The sequence below is a fragment of the Silurus aristotelis genome (assembly GCF_946808225.1).
Source record: "Silurus aristotelis genome assembly, chromosome: 5".
Taxonomy (NCBI): Eukaryota; Metazoa; Chordata; class Actinopteri; order Siluriformes; family Siluridae; genus Silurus; species Silurus aristotelis.
The window spans coordinates 16,203,122-16,228,108 of NC_139578.1; the positions used below are offsets into that span (position 1 = coordinate 16,203,122).

The following is a 24,987-nucleotide window of genomic DNA, read 5'->3' on the forward strand; positions in this document are numbered from 1 at the left end:
GACACCCTCCCTTCAGAAACTGGGCTGGATGGCAGTTTTCCAACATAATGACCCCAAACACACAGCCGAGATGACAACTTCCTTGCTGAAGAAGCTGAAGGTGAAGGTAATGGAGTGGTATGTCTCCAGACCTGAACCATATTGAGTGGGGCATCTTGAAGTGGAATGTGGAGAAGCGTCATGTGTCTAACATCCAGCAGCTCCGTGATGTCATTATGAAGGAGTGGAAGATGATCCCTACAACAACCTGTACAGCTCTGGTGAATTCCATGCCCAGGGGTATTAAGGCGTTGCTAGATAGTAATTTTGCTGACATAGTATTGACACTGGACACAGTTTTGACATGTTCACTTAGGGTGTACTCACTTTTTTTTGGCAGTTATTCTGACAATAATAGCTGTATGTTGAGTTATATACAAAAGACAGTAAGTCAGCATAGCACATTGACTACTCTAAAATATGTCCAGGTTTAATTTCGATTGAATTGTCCCTTGAGAAGATATACTGAAATGTTTGCTGAAATGTGAGGGGTGTACTCACTTTTGTGATATACTGTATAAATATATATATTTATACTATATATATATATATATATATATATATATATATATATATATATATATATATATATATATATATATATAGTATTGAGATCTGAAGGACATATAAAGAGGAAAGTAATAAATATCAGGTCGTGTGATGCATTATTCAAGGTGTTTTTTTCCTCTTAAACAGAGCTCCTTTCTCCACTGGTTTCTCTTGGCTGGTGTAGACATTGTCAAGCTCAGACTGTTTAAATACATCCAGAGTTACTACCAAGAAAAAGTATTTAATTTTACCTTTTGTTCACATGACATTGCTTTATAAGGAATGGATTAACATAGAAAAAAAATTCTTATTCTTTTTGGGCTACAAGTCTCTTCCCCTGGGTTTTTTTTTTGCCCCAGCCTAAAAATGTCTCTTTGCCTTCTAGTTCACATCATTCAACCCTCCAAGAGCTTGCCCTCTGTTTCTACAGCTCAAACAGAGCATTATGTAGAATGCCTTGTTTAAAGAATCATGATTCATTAATTAAAGCATAAACTGAATTTATTTCTAAATATATGAAAACAAATGATAAGGTATTTATGCTATACTCTGTAGGCACTTACATTGTTGTTGCAAAAAAGGTATATGCAATTATAATATAGTGAAATGTTTGTGCCATTTTTATCATGTGCATTGTACTAACACATACTTGTGAAAAGATAAACAATTATGCATGTTATTTAGCTAGACTATGCCCTTACCTTACTGCTGACGAAATATCTGGTTGTATCATCCACTGTTAACAGCACAGTCCTCAGATTTCTTTTAACGGACTGCAAACTCCTTTCCCTTTCTCCAAAGCAGGTGAAATAAGAGTGACAATAAGAGCACAGGAGAATGAAAGTGGTTCCTTGTGACCAGATCAGCAGCCAATGGACTCAACCCCTTTCCCTCTCTCACTGGAGAAAACTGCACGCAGTGCATCATCATCATCATTAGTGTCCCAGAATGCCCACTGAGAGAGCAGTGGGATCTATTCGTGTCAGTGCCTGTCACCTCTCTTACCTAAGAAGCATTGCACGAAAATATATAGACTATTTGAACACATAGATGGACATTTATCTCTGCCACGTACATGCACCTATAATTGACTTAATAAACACTCTCTGCTCGCATTTCTACCCTGCAGCTTCCACCCAACACATACAGACGCTCATACTCCCCTACTGCTCTGCTGCCATTATTAGCAACACTAAGCCCCCACCTACCCTCTACCCCAATTAAAATCACACAGCATGTGTAATCTGACCCTAAAAAGCTCAAAGAGTAATAGATTGAAAAAATAAATAAAAACAGACTGTTTAGTTATTTCAATATTTTAAGTTAAACCAAAAAAAATAATAAAGCCTTATTTATCAAAAAAACTAACTTGGTATTTAGCTATGTTTAAATATCATTTACATCACAGTACTGTGACACACCTCAGTGCTGTAATTTGCATCGCACCACCTGCACACCCAGCTGAGGCAAGACCTAACTTACTGTCTCGTGTTTTATACTGAACTGATTAAACAGCATTCAGTTATGTACAAACACAGACAAAAAACATACTACAGCCTTAAGTAACAGTCACCCACAGATAAACATATAGATAATGAAGGCACAAACCATTAAATATATATAAAAAAAACTTTTACAGTACATTCAATACATAAAGAAAACACCAAATATTACAGCTGAAACAACTGGCAAATAAGTTGCTGACAAAGAGTGAGAAACATGATGTGCCACGTTGCCCTTCATTTATTATTATAATATACAGTACAGACCAAAGGTTTGGACACACCTTCTCATTTAAAGAGTTTTCTTTATTTTCATGACTATGAAAATTGTAGAGTCACACTGAAGGCATCAAAACTATGAATTAACACATGTGGAATTATATATGGAATTATATACATAACAAAAAAGTGAACTAAAAATATGTCATATTGTAGGTTCTTCAATGTAGGCATCAAGAGAATGCCAAGAGTGTGCAAAGCAGTAATCAAAGCAAAAGGTGGCTACTTTGAAGAACCTACAATATGACATATTTTCAGTTGTTTCACACTTTTTTGTTATGTATATAATTCCACATGTGTTAATTCATAGTTTTGATGCCTTCAGTGTGAATCTACAATTTTCATAGTCATGAAAATAAAGAAAAATCTTTGAATGAGAAGGTGTGTCCAAACTTTTGGTCTGTACTGTACATTTTTCCATTTTTCTGATTAGTGACAATTCGTGAAATCAAATTAATCTAACAAATCATGGATAGATGAAATGCATTCTTTGAATTCTATAAACATTAGCTACACTTTACATCTGAAAACACACACACCAACTCGTGGTTTTCTAAATGTCTTTGCTCAAAGAATGTCAAAGATAAACCCCTTGGTTGTAACAATAGCTACAGTGCCATACACCTTTTCAATTAGAGTATAATATTGATCTCTATGTTTACACTGCTCTCATTTATAGTAATCAATACAACAGAGGTGGGAAAGTACACACATCTTTCACTTAAGTAGAAGTGCAGATACTCATGTTTTAAAATACTCGGGTAAAAGTTGAAGTATTGACTACATTTTTGTTCGTGTCACGCAGGTAACTGGACCTCACATCATATTAATATTAAGGTTGTCAATTGATCACAATATTCTGTCAGAGAGCCACCAGTCACGCCTCCCTTCAATGCTCAACACTCTCGCTCGGCCTCTCCCTCCTAGTAATCACCTACACCTGTTTTCCATTTACCTGTCCCCTTTAAAAGGTCCCTCTTCCCCTTCACTCACCGTCCGATTTACCGTAAACTTACCGTAGATCATTCGGAATACCTACCACCTCCTGAGTTGCCTATGGAGCACAGGCAACTCAGGAGGTCGTAGGAGTGGTCACTACGCTTCTTGTGAAGCACACCGCAGTTAAGTTTATTGTTTCCTGCACTCCCGTTTCTTACTCTCTTGTGTTTTGCCTGTCTAAGATCAATAAATGACACCTTTTTAACTCCCGGTCTATCCATAACAATTTCATTGCTATTAATCGCATGATTGTCATGAGATAATTGTGTTTAATTGCAACTTAATCGCACATTTTTATCTACCTTAAATTAATAATAATAATAATAATAATAATAATAATAATAATAATAATAATAATAATAATAATAATAATAAATATACTCTAATCAACTTGGGCATGGACAAATATTGATGCTTTATGCAAATGTATGTTAATTATTAGTGAAACCAAACTCAACATGGAGCATGAAGACAAAATATTCTTGTAAATGTTTTAAAATAATGATAGTGTTTTAAATTACATAAATCATCAGGACACCAAACGGAACCTTTGCTATGTTTCCACACGGACGGTTAATGAGGTGATATTGTACCGTTTCTAACTTTCATACGGATTACATAATTAAAGAATATTTGTAGTCAATGTGAATTGGTTTATTTAAAAGTAGACATATCGAGCTTTCTATACATATATTTATTAAGTCTGTGAGGCAAATATTTACTGAGATTCAGGTTGTTTTATTTATGTCTGTGAAAAGTAATGGCAGAGACAGAGATGGCAAAGAGCGCCCCCTGTCTGTTTTCTTTATTTTACAAAAGCGCATCGTTTTATTATGACAAAAAAGTATACACAAATAAAAGTAGACTCTTTACAGATTTGAATGATATATTGCTCTTATCTCGTTCCTTGTTATGAGGAAAAATGCCACAAAAAGCGCCGGTGCGTTTGTCAACCTCAGAGGGTTAACTGTGTGCATCGTTTCGGTTGTGTATTTATTTATTTTTTTTTATATCTGAGAAAAGAAAGGATGTTGTGAATAAATGTGTTGCGCTGAAAGTTTTAATTTCGTCTTTTATATTGATTTATTTAAATTCGTATAAAAATGGTCAAACAGAAATGTGTGCACAAAACGAATTTGCATTTTGACAGCCCTAATTCATTTATTGATACAAAATGCCACAAAAGCCACATATTTCTTGTTCCTTTTGTCTTGCTCATTCTAAGCTTTGAAAACTAGTCTACATCTGTGATGTGTGAGAGCCAGGAAATGGTACACTAGTGGTAGATTGAAAAAGTCAGGAAATATGTTGATTGGCTGAAAACGGCACAATGAGTAGAAAAAATATTGACATTTTACCAAATAGATTAAAACTAAATTAACGTATTTGGTTTGAAAATGTAAGAAGTAGAAAATACAGATACCAAAAAGTACTGTAAACCATAGTACATAGTATCTACAGTATTAAAGACTAATAGAAAAACTGGACCTTCTCTTTTATTAATTAAAAAACAACTGAGTTTATCCAAGACCTAAAAGCAGAGATCCAGTCAACCCAGCTGCAGACTATATTAAATTCAAAGTGCATAAATGATACTACAGTAATCCACCGCATTACCGCGGTTCGAATCTGGTGCCTGTGGTTTATCACGGAATTGCATTTACCACATAACTCATTTGATTGCCTGATTTTCCCAGTCTCTCGCACAATAGACCAAAAACTTAAAGGGAATTGATTTTATAGAGTTTTATGTTGTATAAAAATATAAAAAATATAATTATTAATTATAAAATGAAGTAAAATGTTAATATAGTACAGTACTGTATAGATAAAATAGCATTTTTGTGGTGGCATACGTTTATTGCGATTTTCGTTCACCACGGACGGTTTTGGAACACAACCACCACGATAAACAGGGATTACTGTATATCAAAGGCCATCATTTTGCCTCTATGAACATTTGAAAAATGTTTTGTTTGTTCAAATGAGACTTCGGGCTTATTTATAGTCCTTTATTGTATTTATTTATCCGTACAATAATATGGTGTGAAGGCTATAATACGCGAATGGTTACCGGTACCCAAATTGTCTATTGTGTTCCTGATGAGTGCTTTAGGAAGGGATGTAGTATTTCCCAAGTCCTTTAATGGTCACAAATGTGCAATAAAATAATTTTCAGTATCATTAAGAGCCCTAGTTAGCCAGCAGCATATCCAGTCAAATGTCTTCTAGGGCCCAATAAATAAGAAACAAATCTGTATTATTTTGTTTAACATGGGTTATTCAGAGTCATACCACAGAGAGGTTAAATTCTGAAATCAGCATATGTGCATTAGTTAGGTATAAATGAATACTGTGGTTTAAAAAGGAAATATATCTTATTGTTGATGTTTATCGAATTTTTGTGGATGGAGTCTCAGGTGTCAGCATTTTACAACAGTCAGTAAGTTTCCCAAAACTTGTCTTTAAGAGAGTTGTCCCTTTCTGGTTTTTTCTGTAACATGACAAGTAACAACAGAAGAGAATAAGAGTCTGAGCAAGTAGCCATATATTCCCAGAAACAACATTTAAGTGAGCAAGTAACTGTTGATGCCTGCTTTACCATAACAAATAAAAGTTACTTAATTGCCTCTTGGGCATATTCATTAACGTTATATGTATCTTTAAACAGTTAAAAAGTATGTTGTGTCATTCATTATTAAAAAACAGCATTAGGAAATAATAGTGGTATAAGCGAAGAACACATTTCATTGGTACAGTACCATCCCAGCATGGATCATTTTATAAGGTATAAAATCACAGCCAATAGTGTGTAATAACCTTCTTAGCGTCGGAGTTATTTACACATTTGGGAAAAAAGGATTTTAAAAAGGGTATAAAAATGTCTTAGACATTAACAATGTTAAATGTATTTTTACACTGTTTATTATTATTATTATTATTACTACAATATTATTTGTATAAATAAACCAAATATTAATAAGTAAAAATCAAGTTATAAGACCCTTAACAAAAGATAATAAAAAAAGGCAATAAAAACAATGTTTTGAGTATAGTGACTAGTGCACAACAATCGTTGGAAAAGCCTTTTTATAAAGCAGGTAATACTTCAGCCACAGGTTTCTAGAAAAGGAGATGACAGTACTGCTGTAACGATCACACACAGGTAAGACAATCATGATGGAACCTTGTTTGTCCATACGTTTAAATGATTGACAGTTGAGGATTTGATTATATAACAGTCTACAAGGCTTTGTCCTAATGCTCAAGGTCTCAGAAGTGAAAGTTAATGTGAATCGGTGGCATCTGGTCTTGTGAAGTCATGGCAGTTTGTTGCACAGTCATTATTTGGCAGCTTCTGCTGTGTTTGGACTGAGATGGAGTGCAGTGAATGTAGGTCAAAGATAGGGCAACTATTAGCACGGTGACCTTGGCTCCAAATTAAACCACCAGCTAATGCAGGAAAAGCTCAGAAAAGCATTGAAATTCATCTGAAATATTGCTCCCACACCAAAGCTATTCCAAGTGCTGCAATACTTTTATAATCACCTCATTAGTCTTTAACTGGATTAAATGCACACTTTAATAGTTCTATACCATGAAAAATCATGGGTAAGCATTTCTGTTCATAAAAAAAATTGTGGCTATTAATTTTATTTTATATTTACAGGATGGGATAACTGCATAGTATTGTATTTATTAAATATAAGTTCAATCCTATACTTTTACAAGAGTTGATTTTTTTATCTTTTTTTTCTTTTAACTATTAGGTCTGCTTGAACAAGAACCTGTGCTACTCACTGCACCACCATGCCTTTTGTGATATATTAAAACAAAATTTACGAGAGAAAAACTCTTCACATAAACATGATTTCATGCATATGTACCTTTATTCGGAGTCTAACTGTCTATATTAAGATGGGTATTATGTTTTACTGTTGAGAGGACAGGTGTTTTCTTATATACCAAAGGGCAGCTACAAACGTTTGTGGAAATCTGACATCCATATTTATTAAATATTTTAGCATTTTATTTCATGTTTATATCCCCCTTTTGCTGTTAAAATAACCTTCACTCTTCTAGAAAGATTTCTACTATATCTTGGAGTGTTGCCCTAGGGATTTGTGCTCATTCAGTCGGAAGGACATTAGTGAGGTCAGGCAATGATTCCGGATGAGCAGGCCTAGTAGGGCCTGAGGCTGAGTGCTCCAAAGCATCCCAAAGGTGTTCAGTGGAGTTGAGGTCAGGGCTCGAGCAGGCCTCTTGGGTATTCCTTTCATGTCAATCTGCGCAAACAGTGTCTTTCCAAAGCTCACGTTGTGCATGGGGGGTATTTTCATGCTGGAACAGATTTGGACCACTACGTTCCAGGGAAGACAAGACTTAATGCTTGTATAAAGAATAAGGAAAGTACAAGTAAGGCTGACATATGAGTGTTATGATCAGGCGATCAGGGAGCTTTCATGAAATTAATAGAGATAGCACAACAGAGCTTAAACTAAAGGATGACAGATGTGTTTCCCTTCAAATATGGTCTGCAGATGGCCAAAATTAATCGAGCATGCATGTATGTAAAATGTTTAGCCACTGGATGTCAGTCTTACACATGATTACAGCAGATGACCTAGACTGAGTTTAACGCACTGGTTTTCTATTAAATTTTATTAAGAGAATGATAATAATAATAGTAGTAGTAGACTTACTAAAAATTAAAGGTCTTGGATGTAAGATTCTGGTACAAACATTTAAAGAAAACAGATTTATTTCCGATTTTGGGTATTGAATACCAAAACACACACTGTGCACTAAGCAAACTGAAACCGAGTAAAATAACTGATAGTGATGAAAGAAGTGGTGTACTAGAAATCTGTTTAGTAATGTGCAAGATTTTGCCCAAATATAATTAAATGCTGCTGATTCTTCAAAATTACAAAGCATCACCTACCAAGTACTGAGTCTCTCGTCTTTCTACAGCAGAGAATGTGAGAGAGTGGGAATGTGAATTAACCCTGGCTAGATTACAGTTACAGTATACAGTATAGCAGACAAAACTATTATGTCACTTTCAATTTTTGTATATCAAATTTATGTGTTGAATTTTTATTGTATTAATTAGTTTGTATATTTTCTTCTATAGTATGATAAAGAATAAGCTGGATTGTGTCACACTAGCTAAATCACAGAGCAGTAAATATAAGTTACATGTAGAAACACAAACTGATGCCCCAGATGACTCACTTCAAAAATACACAGAAACCCGCCAACATGTGCTGTTATATTGATATGATGATATACTGGCCAGCTACCACAAGTTCTCTAATTAAACACCCTCACAGCTTTGTGGAGGATCAGCCTGCAAAAATTAGAGACCCTGCCAGAGAGACAGCTATTTCATAAATACTTAATTAATCAGGCCTTTACATTAGAATGGATAGACAGAAGCCCCTTAAATAAAATAAATATAATAGGCCCTTAAAGTATACTAAGAGCATAAAGAAAAGAATTGTCTGGTTTGCTGAGACACAAAGTGCTATTTTTAGAGAAAACCAAGTACAGCTCATGAAGTACAGCTGGTTAACACCATCCTAACAGGATGTGGTTTAAAAATGTTGTTCAGAGGTATTGATAGGAAGAGTGGTCAAAATTAAAAGAAGTGTGGATCAAATCAAATGCAGATATGTCCTTAAAGAAAATATGCTCCAGGATGCAGCTTTAACTGGGTCGAAGATTCGTTTTTCAGCATAATAATGATGCAAAATATATAGGAAAAAGACTGACGCAGTTAATTGTCTGAATAACCAGTTTATTAAAGACAATCTCTGTACTCCATTTAACATCTGTAGATAGACCTGAGGATAGCATTCGACAGATGCTGCCCAAAGTATGGGAGAAATTGCCCAATTTTAGGTACGTAAAGATTGCCAAGACTTACCTCAGAAGACTCAAAGCTGTAATTACTACCAAAAAATTATTTTTACAAAATAGTTACTTTTTACCTTTACCTTTCTTTCTGTCATTACAGAATATCGTATGTAAACTGATTACATTTATTCAAAATACATTTATTCAAGATATTTAATCATATTAATTCCATAAAATAATGTTTAATATATATAATTATATAATATATAATTTCACCCATATATACAGTAAGTCGCACCCACTGAATTTGACAAAGATTTTTATTTTAAACATAAATAAGCCACACCTATCTATAAGCCGCAGGTGTCTACACTGAAACTAAACTTTACACAGAATTTAACGACAGTGTCTGTTACACAGTGTAACGGGGGTAATATGTTGTGACTCCTTTAAGAGCAGAGCGGCATTTTGGGTATAGGCTGCCGCTGCATTTTCCGGTATTACTGCATGTGCGCAAGACCGAGGAATATGTCCATATTATTTTCTGATGCTCATTTCTAAGTTTCTTTGACTAACCGAAAAATACAGTAAGTTTAAACTGAAAATCTCTTTAACCACTGGAGTATATTAAACTATAACTCCTGTTTGAACTGTTTACAATCTTAAATCTTTCTTTCTTTCTTTTCATTCTTTCTTTCTTTCTTTCTTTTTTCTTTCTTTCTTTTTTTCTTTTTTTTCTTTCTTTCTTTCTTTCTTTCTTATTTTCTTTCTTTCTTTCTTTCTTTCTTTCTTTCTTTCTTTCTTTCTTTCTTTCTTTCTTTCTTTCTTTCTTTCTTTCTTTCAGATTTTCCTCTAAAATAAATTTTGGTATATGATGATGTTTGATTAATTTGAATTTGAATTAAAAATTTATCACTAATTCCAGCCTGACACTTTTTCCACTGCATTACCTGTAAATTATGCTATTACATATGTATAAGCACTTCAATTCCTTTAGACTGTGACATCATTCAGTTCTGAACAGATGATCTGCATAACTCCTAGCATAACTTCAGATCACAAACGATTGCATCAGTGTCTGTGATGTTCTGCAGTAGATTGTGGCCTTTGATTTTGTTACATCTTTAATTCAACAGTAGTCAGATGGGTTATATAATGTACAGCTGCAGTACACACTCAGATTAAAACCAGCATCAGATCAATACACAGTTTTGCACATAACTGTACAGAATAATACATATCCTTTACAAAAATTAGCTGTTTAATTACATGATGCAAACAGTAAAAAATAACTATTTTACAAACCTGCAATACCAAATTGCAGTTTAAAGTGCTGCTCAGAGTAAATAAATAATCAACAAGAGAATGAATATGTGGTATAAACAAGCTTGGCAGGAGATTCTTAACATGAAAGCCTGTCCACTCTCATTTTGGCGCAGGAAAACAAACGCCTTCTGTTGGTTATTGCGTGGACGTTTATTTCTGACTATGTCCTGTCCCACCACCCATCTCGTCTGGCACAGATCCGACAGCAAGCGGCCATATTAACAGATGCTTACTAGGCCAGCACATGACAAGAAAAGAAACAAAAATTGGCTCTAAACTAAACAAATCTTTTTAGAAAGGTTTGAACAGGAACTGTTTGTGTGGAAATCCTTTCCAGAATAGTATAGGTTATTATGATAGCAATGTGTTACTAAATCTGGAATGTGACAGTCAAAATATGGGCATGACTGATCAGACAGTGACAGACTTATGGCCATATAGTGTAAATGGTAAGAAAGTTGCATCAGTGGCTTTGTTTGATCTTCTCTGGCTTTGAGTACTTCTTCTTGAGTATTACAGGTTTTGTTTCTCAACACTATGCCAACTAATCTGCTTTTATTCCAAAATTCCTTTACCTCTGCATTCACCAGCCGTAAGCTTTGGCTTTGTTACTGCTTCAAAGATGGAAGTATATTTGAACATCTGTAAAGATTTCAAATTGTATTGCATGACTGTGCTTCTTCAGGTAGAGTCTATGGAGCTCAAATCACTGAGGTAAAATTTAGAAGTGTAAGATTCACCTTTCCGAAACTGACATAAACCTTCATTTTCTGACAGATTCAGGACAAAGTGTTCATTACTGTTTTAGAAGGAAACACAGCCCAGCTCCAGTTAAGGGCTGTGAGACTGAGAATATTTCATTAGAATGCATCTTTTTTATTATATATTAATACTCCACTTAAACTGATGACATAGAGACTTAACTTGCTGCAGGACAAGTTACTCAGAACCAACATGCTTTATGTGCTTTGCCCTTATTTACAGTCACACCAATATACCAAATACAAATAGTCTACAGGTAGAAAAAAATCCAGTTTTGTTATTACTTGTCAGTTTAACTTTATTTGGTGGCTGAGAAATCTCTCAATGTAAAACCTCACTAATTAGTCTAAACTTAGCAGACAGTACATTTAGTCTCATAAATCTCATGAAACAGACAAGCTATTAGTCCGTTCTTACAGCTTTAAATGCATGTAATACCTTTAAATTCTGTAATTTAACTATATCTAATGTTCGTTCATTTAAAAAAATCTGAAAGACAACATTTAAACTTTTGTTAAAGTCAAGCCATATTCAAATGTTAACATTATATATGAATACATCTGAATGTTATTTTGGCATAAAAGTCTCAAACCACTGACTGAGCAGGATCCATGTACATGGAAAAAAGCTTGGGTTCTTTGTTTATTATTATCCAAGTTCACAAGCATCAACACTATTTTACTGGTTCAGATATGACAATATTCTTAAATGTTGTAACTATTATACTAGTGTAAAATAGTTACAACATTTAAGAATATTGTCATATCTGAACAAGTAAAATAGTGGCATGTAAAAAAAGGATGCTGTGACATTTAGGGGTTGTGAGTTATTCCTATCCTAGTGCACACTTTTACACAAAATAAATGAAAATGTATTTATGTAATTGCTAAATGAAATGCAGCAAACTGTCCAGGATTGTGCAGCATTTCAAACCAGAAGATGTCTCACATCTAGCAATGCAGCAGGTGACAATATTTCAGATGCATACAATTTATGCACAATGATCTTAATTCAAGTGCAGACATTGTCACACAGCAGAAGGTTAAATATGGCAAAGAGAGGAGAAATTAACTGCTTTTTGAAATTCATGGTACACACCAAGGTGATTGAACCTACTGACATGATGTTCTATTTGGGGAATGCCAAATGGTGCTAAAACAAAATATAAGTGTAATATACCAGCTGTGCTACAAAATGAGGCTCGATGCATACCCAAGCAGAGACATCACTGTCCACAGTACAAAATAAAGTAAACAGGTATGTATGCATTGCATAATGCAGTATTCCAGCATTTTTCATATGCAGTTGTCATGTGTTGATGACAGACTGTGTTTTTACAAAAAACATATTTACAAAACCTTACACCAAAATTTGAATATTTGTTCATGTGGTCTGGAAAATTCACACAACCCTAAATCAGGAATGAAAAAGCATACACTGATCTGGTTCAGAATTCAGTTTCTTTCTCACTTTCGCGGTTTATGTGGATTTTTCTCAGCATGCTGCTCTCATCTGATACAAAGAGGGGGGAAAAATGATCAAACTGTCAGCATATGACAACTCTGTGGAGAGGGAAGATCATTTAGAGAATATGTGATACTGAAGTGTAAGTAAGAAACTAATTTGCCATGGTAGTGCTGTGATCATACTCCCAGGTTTTGTAATTAAAACCCTATAAAGTATTCATTTATAATTGAGCTTTGAGAGCATAACATTGAGCTAAACAAAACAAAAAAGTGACAATTAAAGAAAAGGCTACTACGCTGTACTACCATTACTTGTAATAGAACCCCCTAGAAGCACACCACTGGTACCTTTTACATGAAAAGGTGCTTAAATTGTACCGCTAAAGCGACTTTCCAGGTTAGAGCTATATATACTGTAAAAGGTGCAAGAGATGGATACATCCTCACCTCCACCAGTGCATAGAAATGAAACTTTTTTTTCCCTAAAATGCTACTGATACCCACGTGTAAACGTTAAGAACATGGCAAAAGTACATGACTACACCTCCAACAAAAACAACATGCAGGTCCACGTTGAACTTTACACCATAGACACGCATGCCATGGGAAAGGCTTTCATGCACCTCGAATCCTACCACTCGTTGAACTCAGTGTGGCAACCTGAGCACGACTGCTGCTCTCTGTGACCTTTGCATCCATTATTCTGCAGAAACGTCGCTGTGGTGAAGCCTCATTAAGACGCCGAATGCTGCCCCGTGTGCGCGCGCTGTTGCGCTATCTCGCCCTTACTGCTGAATGGAGACGAGTGACGCGCGCGCACCGCCGGTGTAGCGCCTCCAATCCAGTCTCGCGCGCTCTTTTCCCTGCGTAGCATGCTACACCAGTGCTGGCTTTTCTCTCTCTCTCTCTCTCTCTCTCTCTCTCTCTCTCTCTCTCTCTGTGTCCTCATTATCGTTTTATTACAAAGCAAACAAACGCAATGTGCTTTTAATAGCAGCTCTGAAAAGCGTTCTTGTGAAACTCACAATGGATTACAGCACATAACAAAACACCTGTCAAACACTGTGATTAAAAATAGCGTCAAACATTTCAGAAAATAAGAATGCAAAGTTCATGCAGATTACTCATGTTTTATACATAAAGACAATAAAAGTGCAAAGTGTGTGTAAAAGTAAGTTCTATTTACAGAATATGCATCCAAAAGCATGCAACTATTTTCTGTGCGTACCGACGACCCCTTCTGTAGCTCATGTTGTTAACTAATATCTTTTATTTGAATTGTGGTTATATAAGTAGTATGTTATTATAGTCTTATAACTTAGTATTATGGTTATATAAGTGTATGTGGCGTGCTAAAGAGACATTTTGAGGGGCAGGGGCTCAAGTGAAAAAAGGGCACTTCTCATATTTATAAAAATTTTGTTTCAAAACAAAAGGTCAAACACATGAGGACAACTCAATTACCAATTAATTTTAATTCCCGCCCTCAGCTGTCGTTTCTCTTTTAAGTTAGCCTGTATGCCGATCTTTAGCTAACCAATTACATGGTAGCTCATGAGTTATGGATGTTAGCGGGACAAATTATAGATATTTGCCTTTTGTCTTTTGGATCATTAGCTTTAAATCCGAGGCACGGGTAGCTTATTCTTTTGTTTATCATCACTTATCTCCACATCAAGACAAACAAAACTGGACAGGGAGGGAGAAAGGAAGCGCTGCCTGTCTGTGATGTGGCGATCAGTGTGTGCTACACTGCTGTGATGCGCATGCGCAGACAGTATCCACATTTCCCGCCCTGATATTAAGGGTTTTTTTGTTTGTTTGTTTGACAGGGAAAGCTGTGAGCAAACAGAAGCACACACACACGCACACATATATACATGTATTCATTTATTTTTTTTTAACTCCCCAAAAAAAAAAAAAAAATGCACTTTCTCTCGAGGAAGAAAAGCGGCAGGTTCTAAAGTCCTCATTTATTGCCTGGGTGGGCGCTCCAGGGGAAGATAGTAAAAGAACAAAGTATGTGCAAAAGTAAGTTCTATTTGCAAGAAGAAAAAGCACACCAAAAAGTATACAACTATTTACTGTATGTCCCCATGATCCTTCCCGCAGCTCCTTATGTGATGTACAAGGGATGTAACTAATATCTGTATAAAAAGAATTATGGTTATATAATTAGTGTTTGTGTACTGTTTGTGTGCAGTTTTTGTGTATATTTAGCCCATGTAACTTTCTTCCTTTCCTATTGTAAAATACTTTTTGGGTGTAACTGGGTGTGATACCTCAAGTGGGGCTGTGTTCATTTTATGGGTGTGTTATAATTTATTTTTTTCCCATTTATCCATTTGATGATGGATAAATGGATGAATGAATAAATGAATGAATGAACGAACATTATAAGAAAAATGTGTTTATTGATTGTCCATGTGTAAAAGTTCAAGGTTTACCTCTAACATACATTTGATTACTCCTACCCAACAGCAGGAGGTTGGTACCTCTGTGTGCCTCAGAAGTCGTTGAGATTCATCAGACCAGGTTATATTTTTCCAAAATCCAGCTATGGTGAACCTGTGCCTATTTTAGTCTCAGCTTTCAGATCTTGGCATGTAATTTTATCATCCTCAGGCTTCAGAATGCCATGAATTTTGAGATCTTTTCAGCTCACAATTGCACATAGTGGTTATGGAATTACTCTAGCCTTTCTTCATTGCTCACAAGCAGGCTGTCCATTCTCTTCAGATCTCCAATTGTCCAAATGTTTAAAAAAAAAAAGTGAATATAACAGTGTATATTATGCACATTCCTTAAAGCAAATAACATCATCATACCCGCTTGTCTAAGCTATTAATGATGACAGTATTGTTATTCCTGTGGCCCAGCATGCCTCCATGGAACTTTTAAACAAATATTAACAGCTCTCACTATAATGGTTTAGTGGCATCATCGAAACATCTCCCACACTGACTCTAATTATGCATATTTGGGCAAATGATGCCAATAGTGATTGTTCTTTCTCAAGAGATGTTGCCTTTTATCTTGTCTGTTGTACAGTATACAGCAGTCTCCTGGCACAGAGGGAAGCTTCACAGAGAAATGAAAGAGACAAAGAATAAAAAATCCTAATATTCCCACCATCTGCCAGATGGTGCATTTGTGTTCAGTTTTCAGAAATAGTTTTTTTTTACAGGCTAAAAGTGTTCAAAGTTGTCCTGTTATGCTCATGAAAATCATATGAGCTATTAAAACTAAATAAAATATCAAATGTGACATGATGCAAAATGAGTACCAATAGATTACACTAATGTAGATTCTATTTGTATTTATTTATTTTTTATTCTAATTAGATTCCCTTTTTTGTTGCACACATTTACAAACAAGTAGATTAACAGAAACAACTTGATTGTACGAAACATTTTGTGCACTTTAAGGTTATCAATGGGAAACCATTAGATTAATTGAGCTACTAATTGAGATATGAATTGTGAGAAGTCTATGTAGCCTTATGTCTTGGATAATGCAGTATATTCATGCAATGCATTATAAAGGAAAGTATAATAACCCAGCCAAATATTGCCCCCTATGCCAGTTACACAAAAAAATATACAGACCACAGATGCTTATCAAAGCCTGTCATGATGCAAACCCAATGACAAACAATATCTGCTCATAGTTGATTATCTGATTGACTGTGGCAGTGTCCGAAAACCAGTCATTATCTGGTGTGACCACCAGAGATGTTTGTCATAGTTAAGCCCTCCATGCTTCAGTGATATGTTTGTTTGTTTTTTTTTGTTTTTTTTTATAAATAAGATTGCAATAAAACAAAATGTGAAAATGCTACAGCACACATTTTTATTGTGTGGGTTAACATTATTTTTAAGATATGTCAAGTAACATTCTGGTGTTTTACTGGAGCCACACAGTGTGTTCCGGATTTATCCATCCTAGAATACCTTTTTATTTGTTTATTTTTTTTTGCTTTGACTAAATTTCTCATTAAATTGAAGTTGACATTATTATTATTGGGGTTTTTTTTTTTTTTTTTTTTTCCTGCATTGCAGTGTAGAAAAGCAAACTGCTAAGCCTTTGATGTGTCATGGTTAAATATTAGATTTCTGTTTTTTTCTGGCTCAAACACCACCACATTCAAAAACCTTAAATGCTATGGTTTTGTTTTTGACCCATCAGTTAGATCGGGACTTTCTATCTTTTCTTGAACGACAATCTAAGCAATTTTTGACAAAAAGTTCAAACAATAAACAACCTGTTAATTTCTTAAAACAACAATTAAATGAAGTGGTAAAATGCACAATAAATAAAATATGTTTGCACTGACACAGGTATACATTCTCAGGAATTGCCAGTTGATAGAAAATTAAAAGATGCATAGGAAGTATTTACATTTGAAACCACTGTCTTTTTTTGACTAAATACGCCACTGCACCCAAAATATTTGTTCTTTTTAAAGTTGAACAAATCCAACACTACCAGGCACAGGTGGAACAACTTTATGGAAAACATCACTCTTCATTTCTGAGACACAGCTTCACATCGTTGCCTTTTATAGCCACATTTGCTGAAATGAGCACCAAAATGTGCAAAATTATTGCTTCTCTGCAATCACCCATAATGTGTTTAATACAGAAAGAAGTCATCAAAAATTGATGGATAAGGGGAATAAAATTCTGGCCTTATTCGCATCATAAACATGTACAGCTAATGCTCGACATAAACATGGATTGAATATCAAAATGTTTTGCTTAAACAAACAAAGCATATAAACAAGTATAAGACAACAAAGCATATAAACATCAGTTCTAAGATATCATTCTAACACTTGTGTGTTTTTAAAATACAGGTAGCCTGGTAATACAACTTTGTCTCATTGAAATGTCCCTGTAATTGTTAAAAGAATAAATATTCATTTATATTGGAAGCACTCCCCTTGGCTGGAAGCAGATGACCAGAACAGATAACCGGCTTTTTATTAGTTTCCATAATAATTGTTTAACCTTCATGCAAAAGTTCCAATCAACTGGATGTAAAATGTACAGTGTTTGAGGATTGCCAATCATATGGCCTACAAGCTAGAACTGCTACAATGAAGGTTCTATTAAAATCCATCCCAGAAATACTTATGGATCATGAGGACTAAACTGAAAGATTACAAGAGAGAAAAAACAATAGTGTCTGTTACTTTACTAAACTTTCTTTCGGCTTCTCCCATTAGGGGTCGCCACAGCGGATCCTCCGCACGTTTTTACGCTGGATGCCCTTCCTAACGCAAACCTCCCCATTTATCCGGGCTTGGGACCGGCACTGAGAGTGGCTGGGGTTGGTTCCCTGACCGGGGATCGAACCTGGGCCGCAGCAGTGAGAGAGCCGCATCCTAACCACTAGACCAGCAGGGGACCAGTGTCTGTTACTTTACAAGTGGGCAAAATTGAGCAATAAACCCGTGCTACTGATTAAATGTACTAAAGATATGCTGTGCAATTTTGCAAAGGCTGCGATAATAATCATGAAATTTATTGTCAACGATTGCCGTTATAGAATTAGTTGGGCTGCTGAGGTTACGGCTTAGCGTGACTGCAAACTAACACAGCCGCTTGCGAAATGGCAGAGTACAAGTCAACCTGCAGCAGGAAAATGTTTGTGTCCCAAGTCATGGGTGAAACACCAGCACGGTAAGGTAAAACTGTATAATCCTCATAAAGTTTAATAAATGTTCTGCATAATGTTCTGCATTAGCAAGCTTAAACTTTTACATTGGAAATAGGCTACTTTTTAAATTCAATAATTTAGACTAATTTACCCAAGCTGAAGTCACCGAGGTAGTAAAGAAACTCCTCAGTGGCAAGGCACCGGGGGTGGATGAGATTCGCCCTGAGTACCTCAAGTCTCTGGATGTTGTGGGGATGTCTTGGCTGACACGCCTCTGCAGCATCACGTAGCGGTCGGGGACAGTGCCTCTGGAATGGCAGACCGGGGTGGTGGTCCCTCTTTTTAAGAAGGGGGACCGGAGGGTGTGTTCCAACTATAGGGGGATCACACTTCTCAGCCTACCTGGGAAAGTCTATGCCAGGGTACTGGAGAGGAGAATACGGCCGATAGTGGAACCTCGGATTCAGGAGGAACAGTGTGGTTTTCGTCCAGGCCGTGGAACACTGGACCAGCTCTATACCCTCTACAGGGTGCTGGAGGGTTCATGGGAGTTTGCCCAACCAGTCCACATGTGTTTTGTGGATTTGGAAAAGGCATTCGACTGTGTCCCTCGCGGCCGCCTGTGGAGGGTGCTCCGGGAGTATGGGGTTGGGGGCCCTTTACTAAGGGCTGTCCGGTCCCTGTACGACCGAAGCAGGAGCTTGGTTCGCATTGCCGGCAGTAAGTCAGACTTGTTCCCGGTGCATGTTGGACTCCGGCAGGGCTGCCCTTTGTCACCGGTTCTGTTCATAATTTTTATGGACAGAATTTCTAGGCGCAGCCAGGGGTCGGAGGGTGTCCGGTGATTTCGTCTTTGCTCTTTGCAGATGATGATGTCGTGTTGGCTTCATCAGACCAGGACCTTCAGCATGCACTGGGACGGTTTGCAGCCGAGTGTGAAGCGGCTGGGATGAGAATCAGCACCTCCAAATCCGAGGCCATGGTCCTCAGTCGGAAAAGGGTGGCTTGCCCACTTCAGGTTGGTGGGGAGTTCCTGCCGCAAGTGGAGGAGTTTAAGTATCTTGGGGTTTTGTTCACGAGTGAGGGAAGGGTGGAACGGGAGATTGACAGACGGATCGGTGCAGCTTCTGCAGTAATGCGGTCGATGTACCGGTCTGTCGTGGTGAAGAAAGAGCTGAGCCGCAAGGCGAAACTCTCGATTTACCGGTCAATCTACGTTCCTACTCTCACCTATGGTCATGAGCTCTGGGTCATGACCGAAAGGACAAGATCCCGGATACAGGCGGCCAAAATGAGCTTTCTCCGCAGGGTGGCTGGGCGATCCCTTAGAGATAGGGTGAGAAGCTCAGTCACTCAGGAGGAGCTCAGAGTAGATCCGCTGCTCCTAAACATCGAGAGGGGTCAGCTGAGGTGGCTCGGGCATCTGTTCCGGATGCCTCCTGGACGCCTTCCTGGGAAGGTGTTCTGGGCACGTCCCACTGGGAGGAGACCCCGGGGAAGACCTAGGACACGCTGGAGAGACTATGTCTCCCGGCTGGCCTGGGAACGCCTTGGTGTCCCCCCGGAAGAGCTGGAAGAAGTGGCTAGGGAGAGGGAAGTCTGGGCATCTTTGCTTAGACTGCTGCCCCCGCGACCCGGTCTTGGATAAGCGGGAGAAGATGGATGGATGGATGGATGGATAGGCTAATTTAAATCTACATGGTTGAATTTTTATCCAACTCTAATATTTTCATTTCCAAATTATAATGTAAACTACATTGATTCCCTACCCAGAATATATCAGCAATAACATGGAAGTGTCTCAGTATTCAGCATCAATAAGGACTTCATATCGTAATATATGGTAGAGCCCCATAGAATAAGGTTCATAATAAATAATGAGTGTTTACTCACTAGTTAAAATTTTTCCTTACAAAATTGTTCACTTAATGTTTTGATTATAATGAATTTATACAAATAGTGCTGAGTCCCTTACGAGGGAAATATCAAGGTCCAAAGAGTACGATAACTTTGTTTAAGATGTTCAAAAGTTAATAAAATGTGTACATATATTTTTATTTCAAATTTTTTATAGGAAATAAATGTTTTTTAGTGTCTGATTTTTCATCTTTAACATACATAAAGTCCCCTCCAAGTACACATTTGGGTTTGAGATCATAAAATTAATTGTATGACTATTTTTATTTTTTTTTAGAAATGTACAGAAAAATTAAAAGCATCACTAGAAAGAACACAGCAGTTCGATGAACGTTAATGCAAACAAGGGATACACAACCAAATTTTAACTGTTAACTACCTGTTCCGATTCTTCTGCTTACCTAAACCCTGGGTGTTTCTTTGTGTAACACATCTAATTGTACATTTCAGAAAATACAAGCTGAGATGCATGTTTAGATTTTGATCTCGATCCCAAAAGCCTTCAGTGTGTAACAAAGAAAACAAAAGCCTTGACCTTGCCTTCCAATATGTCCAGAGAGGTGTATATAAATGTAAATACATTATTTGTATTTATAAGTGATGAACGTTTAATGAAAATGTAAACTTTAGATCAATTATAATACATTCAATGAAATTAGCTGAACTTGTATATCACTTGACATTGGACTAAGTATAGTCTGGTCCATTATATAAAATGACACCCCTGTGCTAGAGTGACTAAAGAGACTCTACTCTCCTGGACTTCCCTGATATCCAAGATGGAGCTGCAATGAATCACCCCATAATCTAAACCGTTCTAGGTATGAATGGACAAAGATTTAATTAAGATGCTCGAACACAATATTGCTTTTTATGTCCGTTAATTTTCTTCTCTTAAAAGTTCTGAACTGTAATACTGATAATGTGGGTGGTGTGAGAGCTCATAATGGTTGAAGGAAGCCATATAACAATGTGAAATCCCTGCACTGCTCAGACATGGGAATAAAAATAGTGTCGATGAAGAAATTTGAGCTATTTCTATACACTGCAGCGATGCAGGTACTGAAGCAAACACAGCATTGTACAGTTTGTGAGAGTACATACTCAGTCAGATTAGGCTTTCATGTGAACTCAATTGTAGGTAAAAAAGAAATATAATGTTAAATGGCCAGTAAACTACGGTCCTGGACAAATATTACACAAATGCCATGCTGAGTTTTTTGCAGATTTTATCATCGAACCTTTGAATCCAAGCAGAATTAATTCCATCCTGCTTTGCATCCATTAGGCCTTATCAAAAGTAAAAAAAAAAAAAAAAAGAGAGAAAACGGAATGAGAGACAATTACAGTGTAGGCGTTGATTCAGGGCGTAGTGGGCCAGAATATTCTTAACACTGCAGCATTGGCACCACATTGCAGTGAAACAGTCTGATACGAAACTCCAATCTCAATTAAAAGATAGAAGTGCGAGACTTTCGGAAGCAGATACTATATTGTATTGAGAATCACTTACATTAACTAGAGTCTGGATAATGACATCTGATAAAATGCTTAGTTATTAATTCGATGTCCTGTGGGATCAAACACAAGCAACAGTGCATTTTTTAAACAATTATTATTTTATTTCACAAATGAATTTTGCAACTGCTTCATTACGCTAGAAAAGGTTCAAACAGAAGACCAACTCTAGCTTTGCCCAACTGTTGTGTACCTTATCATACAAAATCGTGTGCACATGTGAAAAAGAAATAAACGATATAAAAATAGATCATTTATAGATCGTCTACAACAATTAGCAAGTGGTATACTAAGAGGTGACTTCTTCAAAACAACTCATTTATAAAAATCTGTTTTTTTAAAAACACTTAAAATTTACTATTAAAAATGCAAAGTATTTTTTTGTTTTTTCTTTTTTTAAGTTCACAGTTTGACAGAAAAAGTGTAAATAGCAGTCTCTGAGGATGGAAATGTTGCTACACTGTAGTTTCATGTTTCCACAAACCAGTCTTAATGGCAGCTGTGCTGTCTGTATTGAGAGGTGACAGGTTCTGTTGCCTCTCTGAACTTTTAGCAAGTCCATTCTCTGACGCCAGGTTCAGTCCATATGACTTTGGCTGAACTTCGAGTTCTACAGGAAGGGGCTGCTTTGGGCAGTCTTTGATTGAGCTTGACATTTCATTTTCAGGTTCCTTCCCTTCTTCACATCCTTTACTAACCCCATTGCTTTGGCTGATAATCGTCCCACTACCAAGGACACTTCCCAGACTGTTCCGGAAACGGCTTTTTCCGAGGCCGTTAACAACACTGGTGCCTGTGCCTTTGTTGGCACCCCTGTCGAACTGGCGAGTGCGACGGGGCAAGCTAGCACTAGCATCGCTGCTGTCCTGTTGGAGCTGGCTCTGCTGGCGCTCACGGTATGCCAGATATGCAGCACGCCGGCTGTTACGGGCGTGCAGACTTTCTTGATGGTGGCGTCGCTGGGGGGCGCTATGCTCGCTGCCTTCTACACTGGTGGGCACATCGTAGGCATATTCCCGCAAAACAGTGAGTCGACTTGCACGGTGTGCCCGTGCTCGGTTCTTGTGGTGCCTCCCGGGGTGTCCGTTGATGTTGCCGTTGGCACTCCCCAATCCAGGGTGGCCATTGCTGCCAATATTGGGACGATACTGGACCTCCACTGGAGCAACATGCATCTTGATCTCATTATCCAAAGAGTGTTCGGTTAAGCTGTTGTCTAATAAAGCCGTGCCGTTCGTTGGTGCAGGAATTGTTTTGCACTGAGCTGCTTCTACTTGCAGATTGGTCAGCTTGCAGCCTTGGGTGGAGTTGCGCACACTTTGAGTACTCTTGTTAGTACAAGATGACTCGGTTGCGCTTGTATGGCATCGTGCTACCTCACCGTTTCCTGTATGAGTTGACCCGTCCCCAGAGGCCCCAGTCATTGGTGCCAGGAGGGCGTCAACCTGCATGGCATACCTTCGGTGTCCAAGGCAGCAAGCCTGTGCCCAGTGGCGGCGCATGTCTTGTCGTGTAACACAGTGATGGCCAACAAGGAAGGCTCCGAGAGCCAAAGCAACCACACCAAAGAGGCAGGAAAAAGCCAAATCCAAAGGGTATTCTTGAGAAACAGCCAGGGCACCAAAGAGCCAAAGCAGTGCGTAGAGTGCCAAAGCTCCGGCCACACCAAAAAGCTGCGCTAAGAACGTGTGCTCATTCTCAAGTGCTGACAGAGATACTGGCCCAGATGATTCTGCACAGGGACCAGCAGCAATCTCAGTCACAGAGAGTCTTTGCTGCTCCTCTGACTGTTCTTTAAGCTCAAAGCGTCTTTCTGGGTGACGCCGTAGCTGAAGAAGAATACTCAGGAAGTACATGCAGTCCACAAAGATGATGAAGGCCAGTGGACCATAGAATGCACCCAAACTCGGCTCCCATGCCATCCAGCAACTGAGAACACAACAAATACATTTACTCAATAAAACATATTGTATATCAAAGCCTAGTAGTAAGCATTTGCATCCATTTAAAAGTACTTAAAAGTAGAAAAATACATAGATCAGGCCACATTGGAGCGGAATATTAATAATGTACAATTAGGCATATGGAGATACATTTCTGTTTCATTTTCTCTTTCTAAATAAGCAGATGTCTGCTTAGTGTTTCATATCCCTGCATTTATCACACCACTATTGTCTAAGTGGAACAACATAAATTAAATGCTCATTAAGTGTTTTAAGTCAGTCCTCTTACACAACTCAAACACTAGAGAAGAACAGAGAGGCTGGGAAACAGGCAGACACAGGATGACTTGGCTTCAGCTAAAAATAGATAATTAGGCTCACAGAACTGCACACTGCCTCAAGTTATTGCTGCTGCTAATTATTCATTATACACATGGCATTTTTTGCAGCATATGCCAAAAAACCTTGTAGGTATACATAACTAAGAATATAACAACTGTTAACTAACATTTAATCACTCTCTGTAGCAGGTACATTCACCTGCAAACAAGCACAAACAATGTTTTCAGACCAGATCCCTGTATAAGAATGCCGACACGAAATCACTGACAAATCTTCGCACTAAATTGCAGTAAATCTCTTGACTTTTCCATGTTTTAAACAGACATGTAGACTCACATGAGTCGCTTGAGATTTCAAGCCCCTTTCCCTTTTATACTTACTAAGGTGCACCGGGTCGGCCTCCATAGTTTTTAATGTTAGCAGCTGCAGTTATGCCGCAAACAATCACAGGAATGCCTCCACCTATCAAGTAGAACCTAAAGAGCAAAGAAATAAAGCAAATATTTTATTTGAAAAAAAAAATTTTTTTTTTTAAGGGCCTTTAAAGAACTTCCTCTTCCATCAGTAATGGGTGAGGGGTTACCTGAGCATGGGTCTGGGTGGGGGAGGAGGCTCGTCCAGCTCTTCATATTGCTTAGTCTTGCGTGTGACCTGCTTGTAGATGTTCCGAGCCGTGACGCCCGACCACAAGGCAGTAGCCAGCGTGGAGTAATGTAGCACTATCCCTACCTGAAGCACACGCACACAAACACACAATGACAAACAAGCACAACAAATGTACACACACACACACACACACACACACACACACACACACAC

General features: G+C 37.5%; 2 protein-coding genes across 3 annotated transcripts in view; both read right to left on the reverse strand.

The window, feature by feature from the left end:
• Window positions 1-13,536, reverse strand: part of kcnip4a (potassium voltage-gated channel interacting protein 4a) — a 163,306-nt gene extending 149,770 nt beyond the window's left edge. Inside the window, exon 1 of the mRNA XM_083540857.1 lies at window positions 13,408-13,536. Coding sequence (XP_083396983.1) covers window positions 13,408-13,483 — 76 coding nt within the window. The 5' untranslated portion in view covers window positions 13,484-13,536. The remainder of the gene's footprint in view (window positions 1-13,407) is intronic.
• Window positions 13,537-21,965: 8,429 nt separating this feature from the next.
• adgra3 (adhesion G protein-coupled receptor A3) overlaps window positions 21,966-24,987 on the reverse strand; it is a 31,077-nt gene continuing 28,055 nt past the window's right edge. For both annotated transcript variants that reach the window (XM_083540838.1, XM_083540837.1), the window contains 3 exons: window positions 24,752-24,897; window positions 24,549-24,644; window positions 21,966-23,812 (listed from right to left, as the gene is read on the reverse strand). In XM_083540838.1, coding sequence (XP_083396964.1) covers window positions 22,339-23,812; window positions 24,549-24,644; window positions 24,752-24,897 — 1,716 coding nt within the window. In that variant the 3' untranslated portion in view covers window positions 21,966-22,338. The remainder of the gene's footprint in view (window positions 23,813-24,548; window positions 24,645-24,751; window positions 24,898-24,987) is intronic.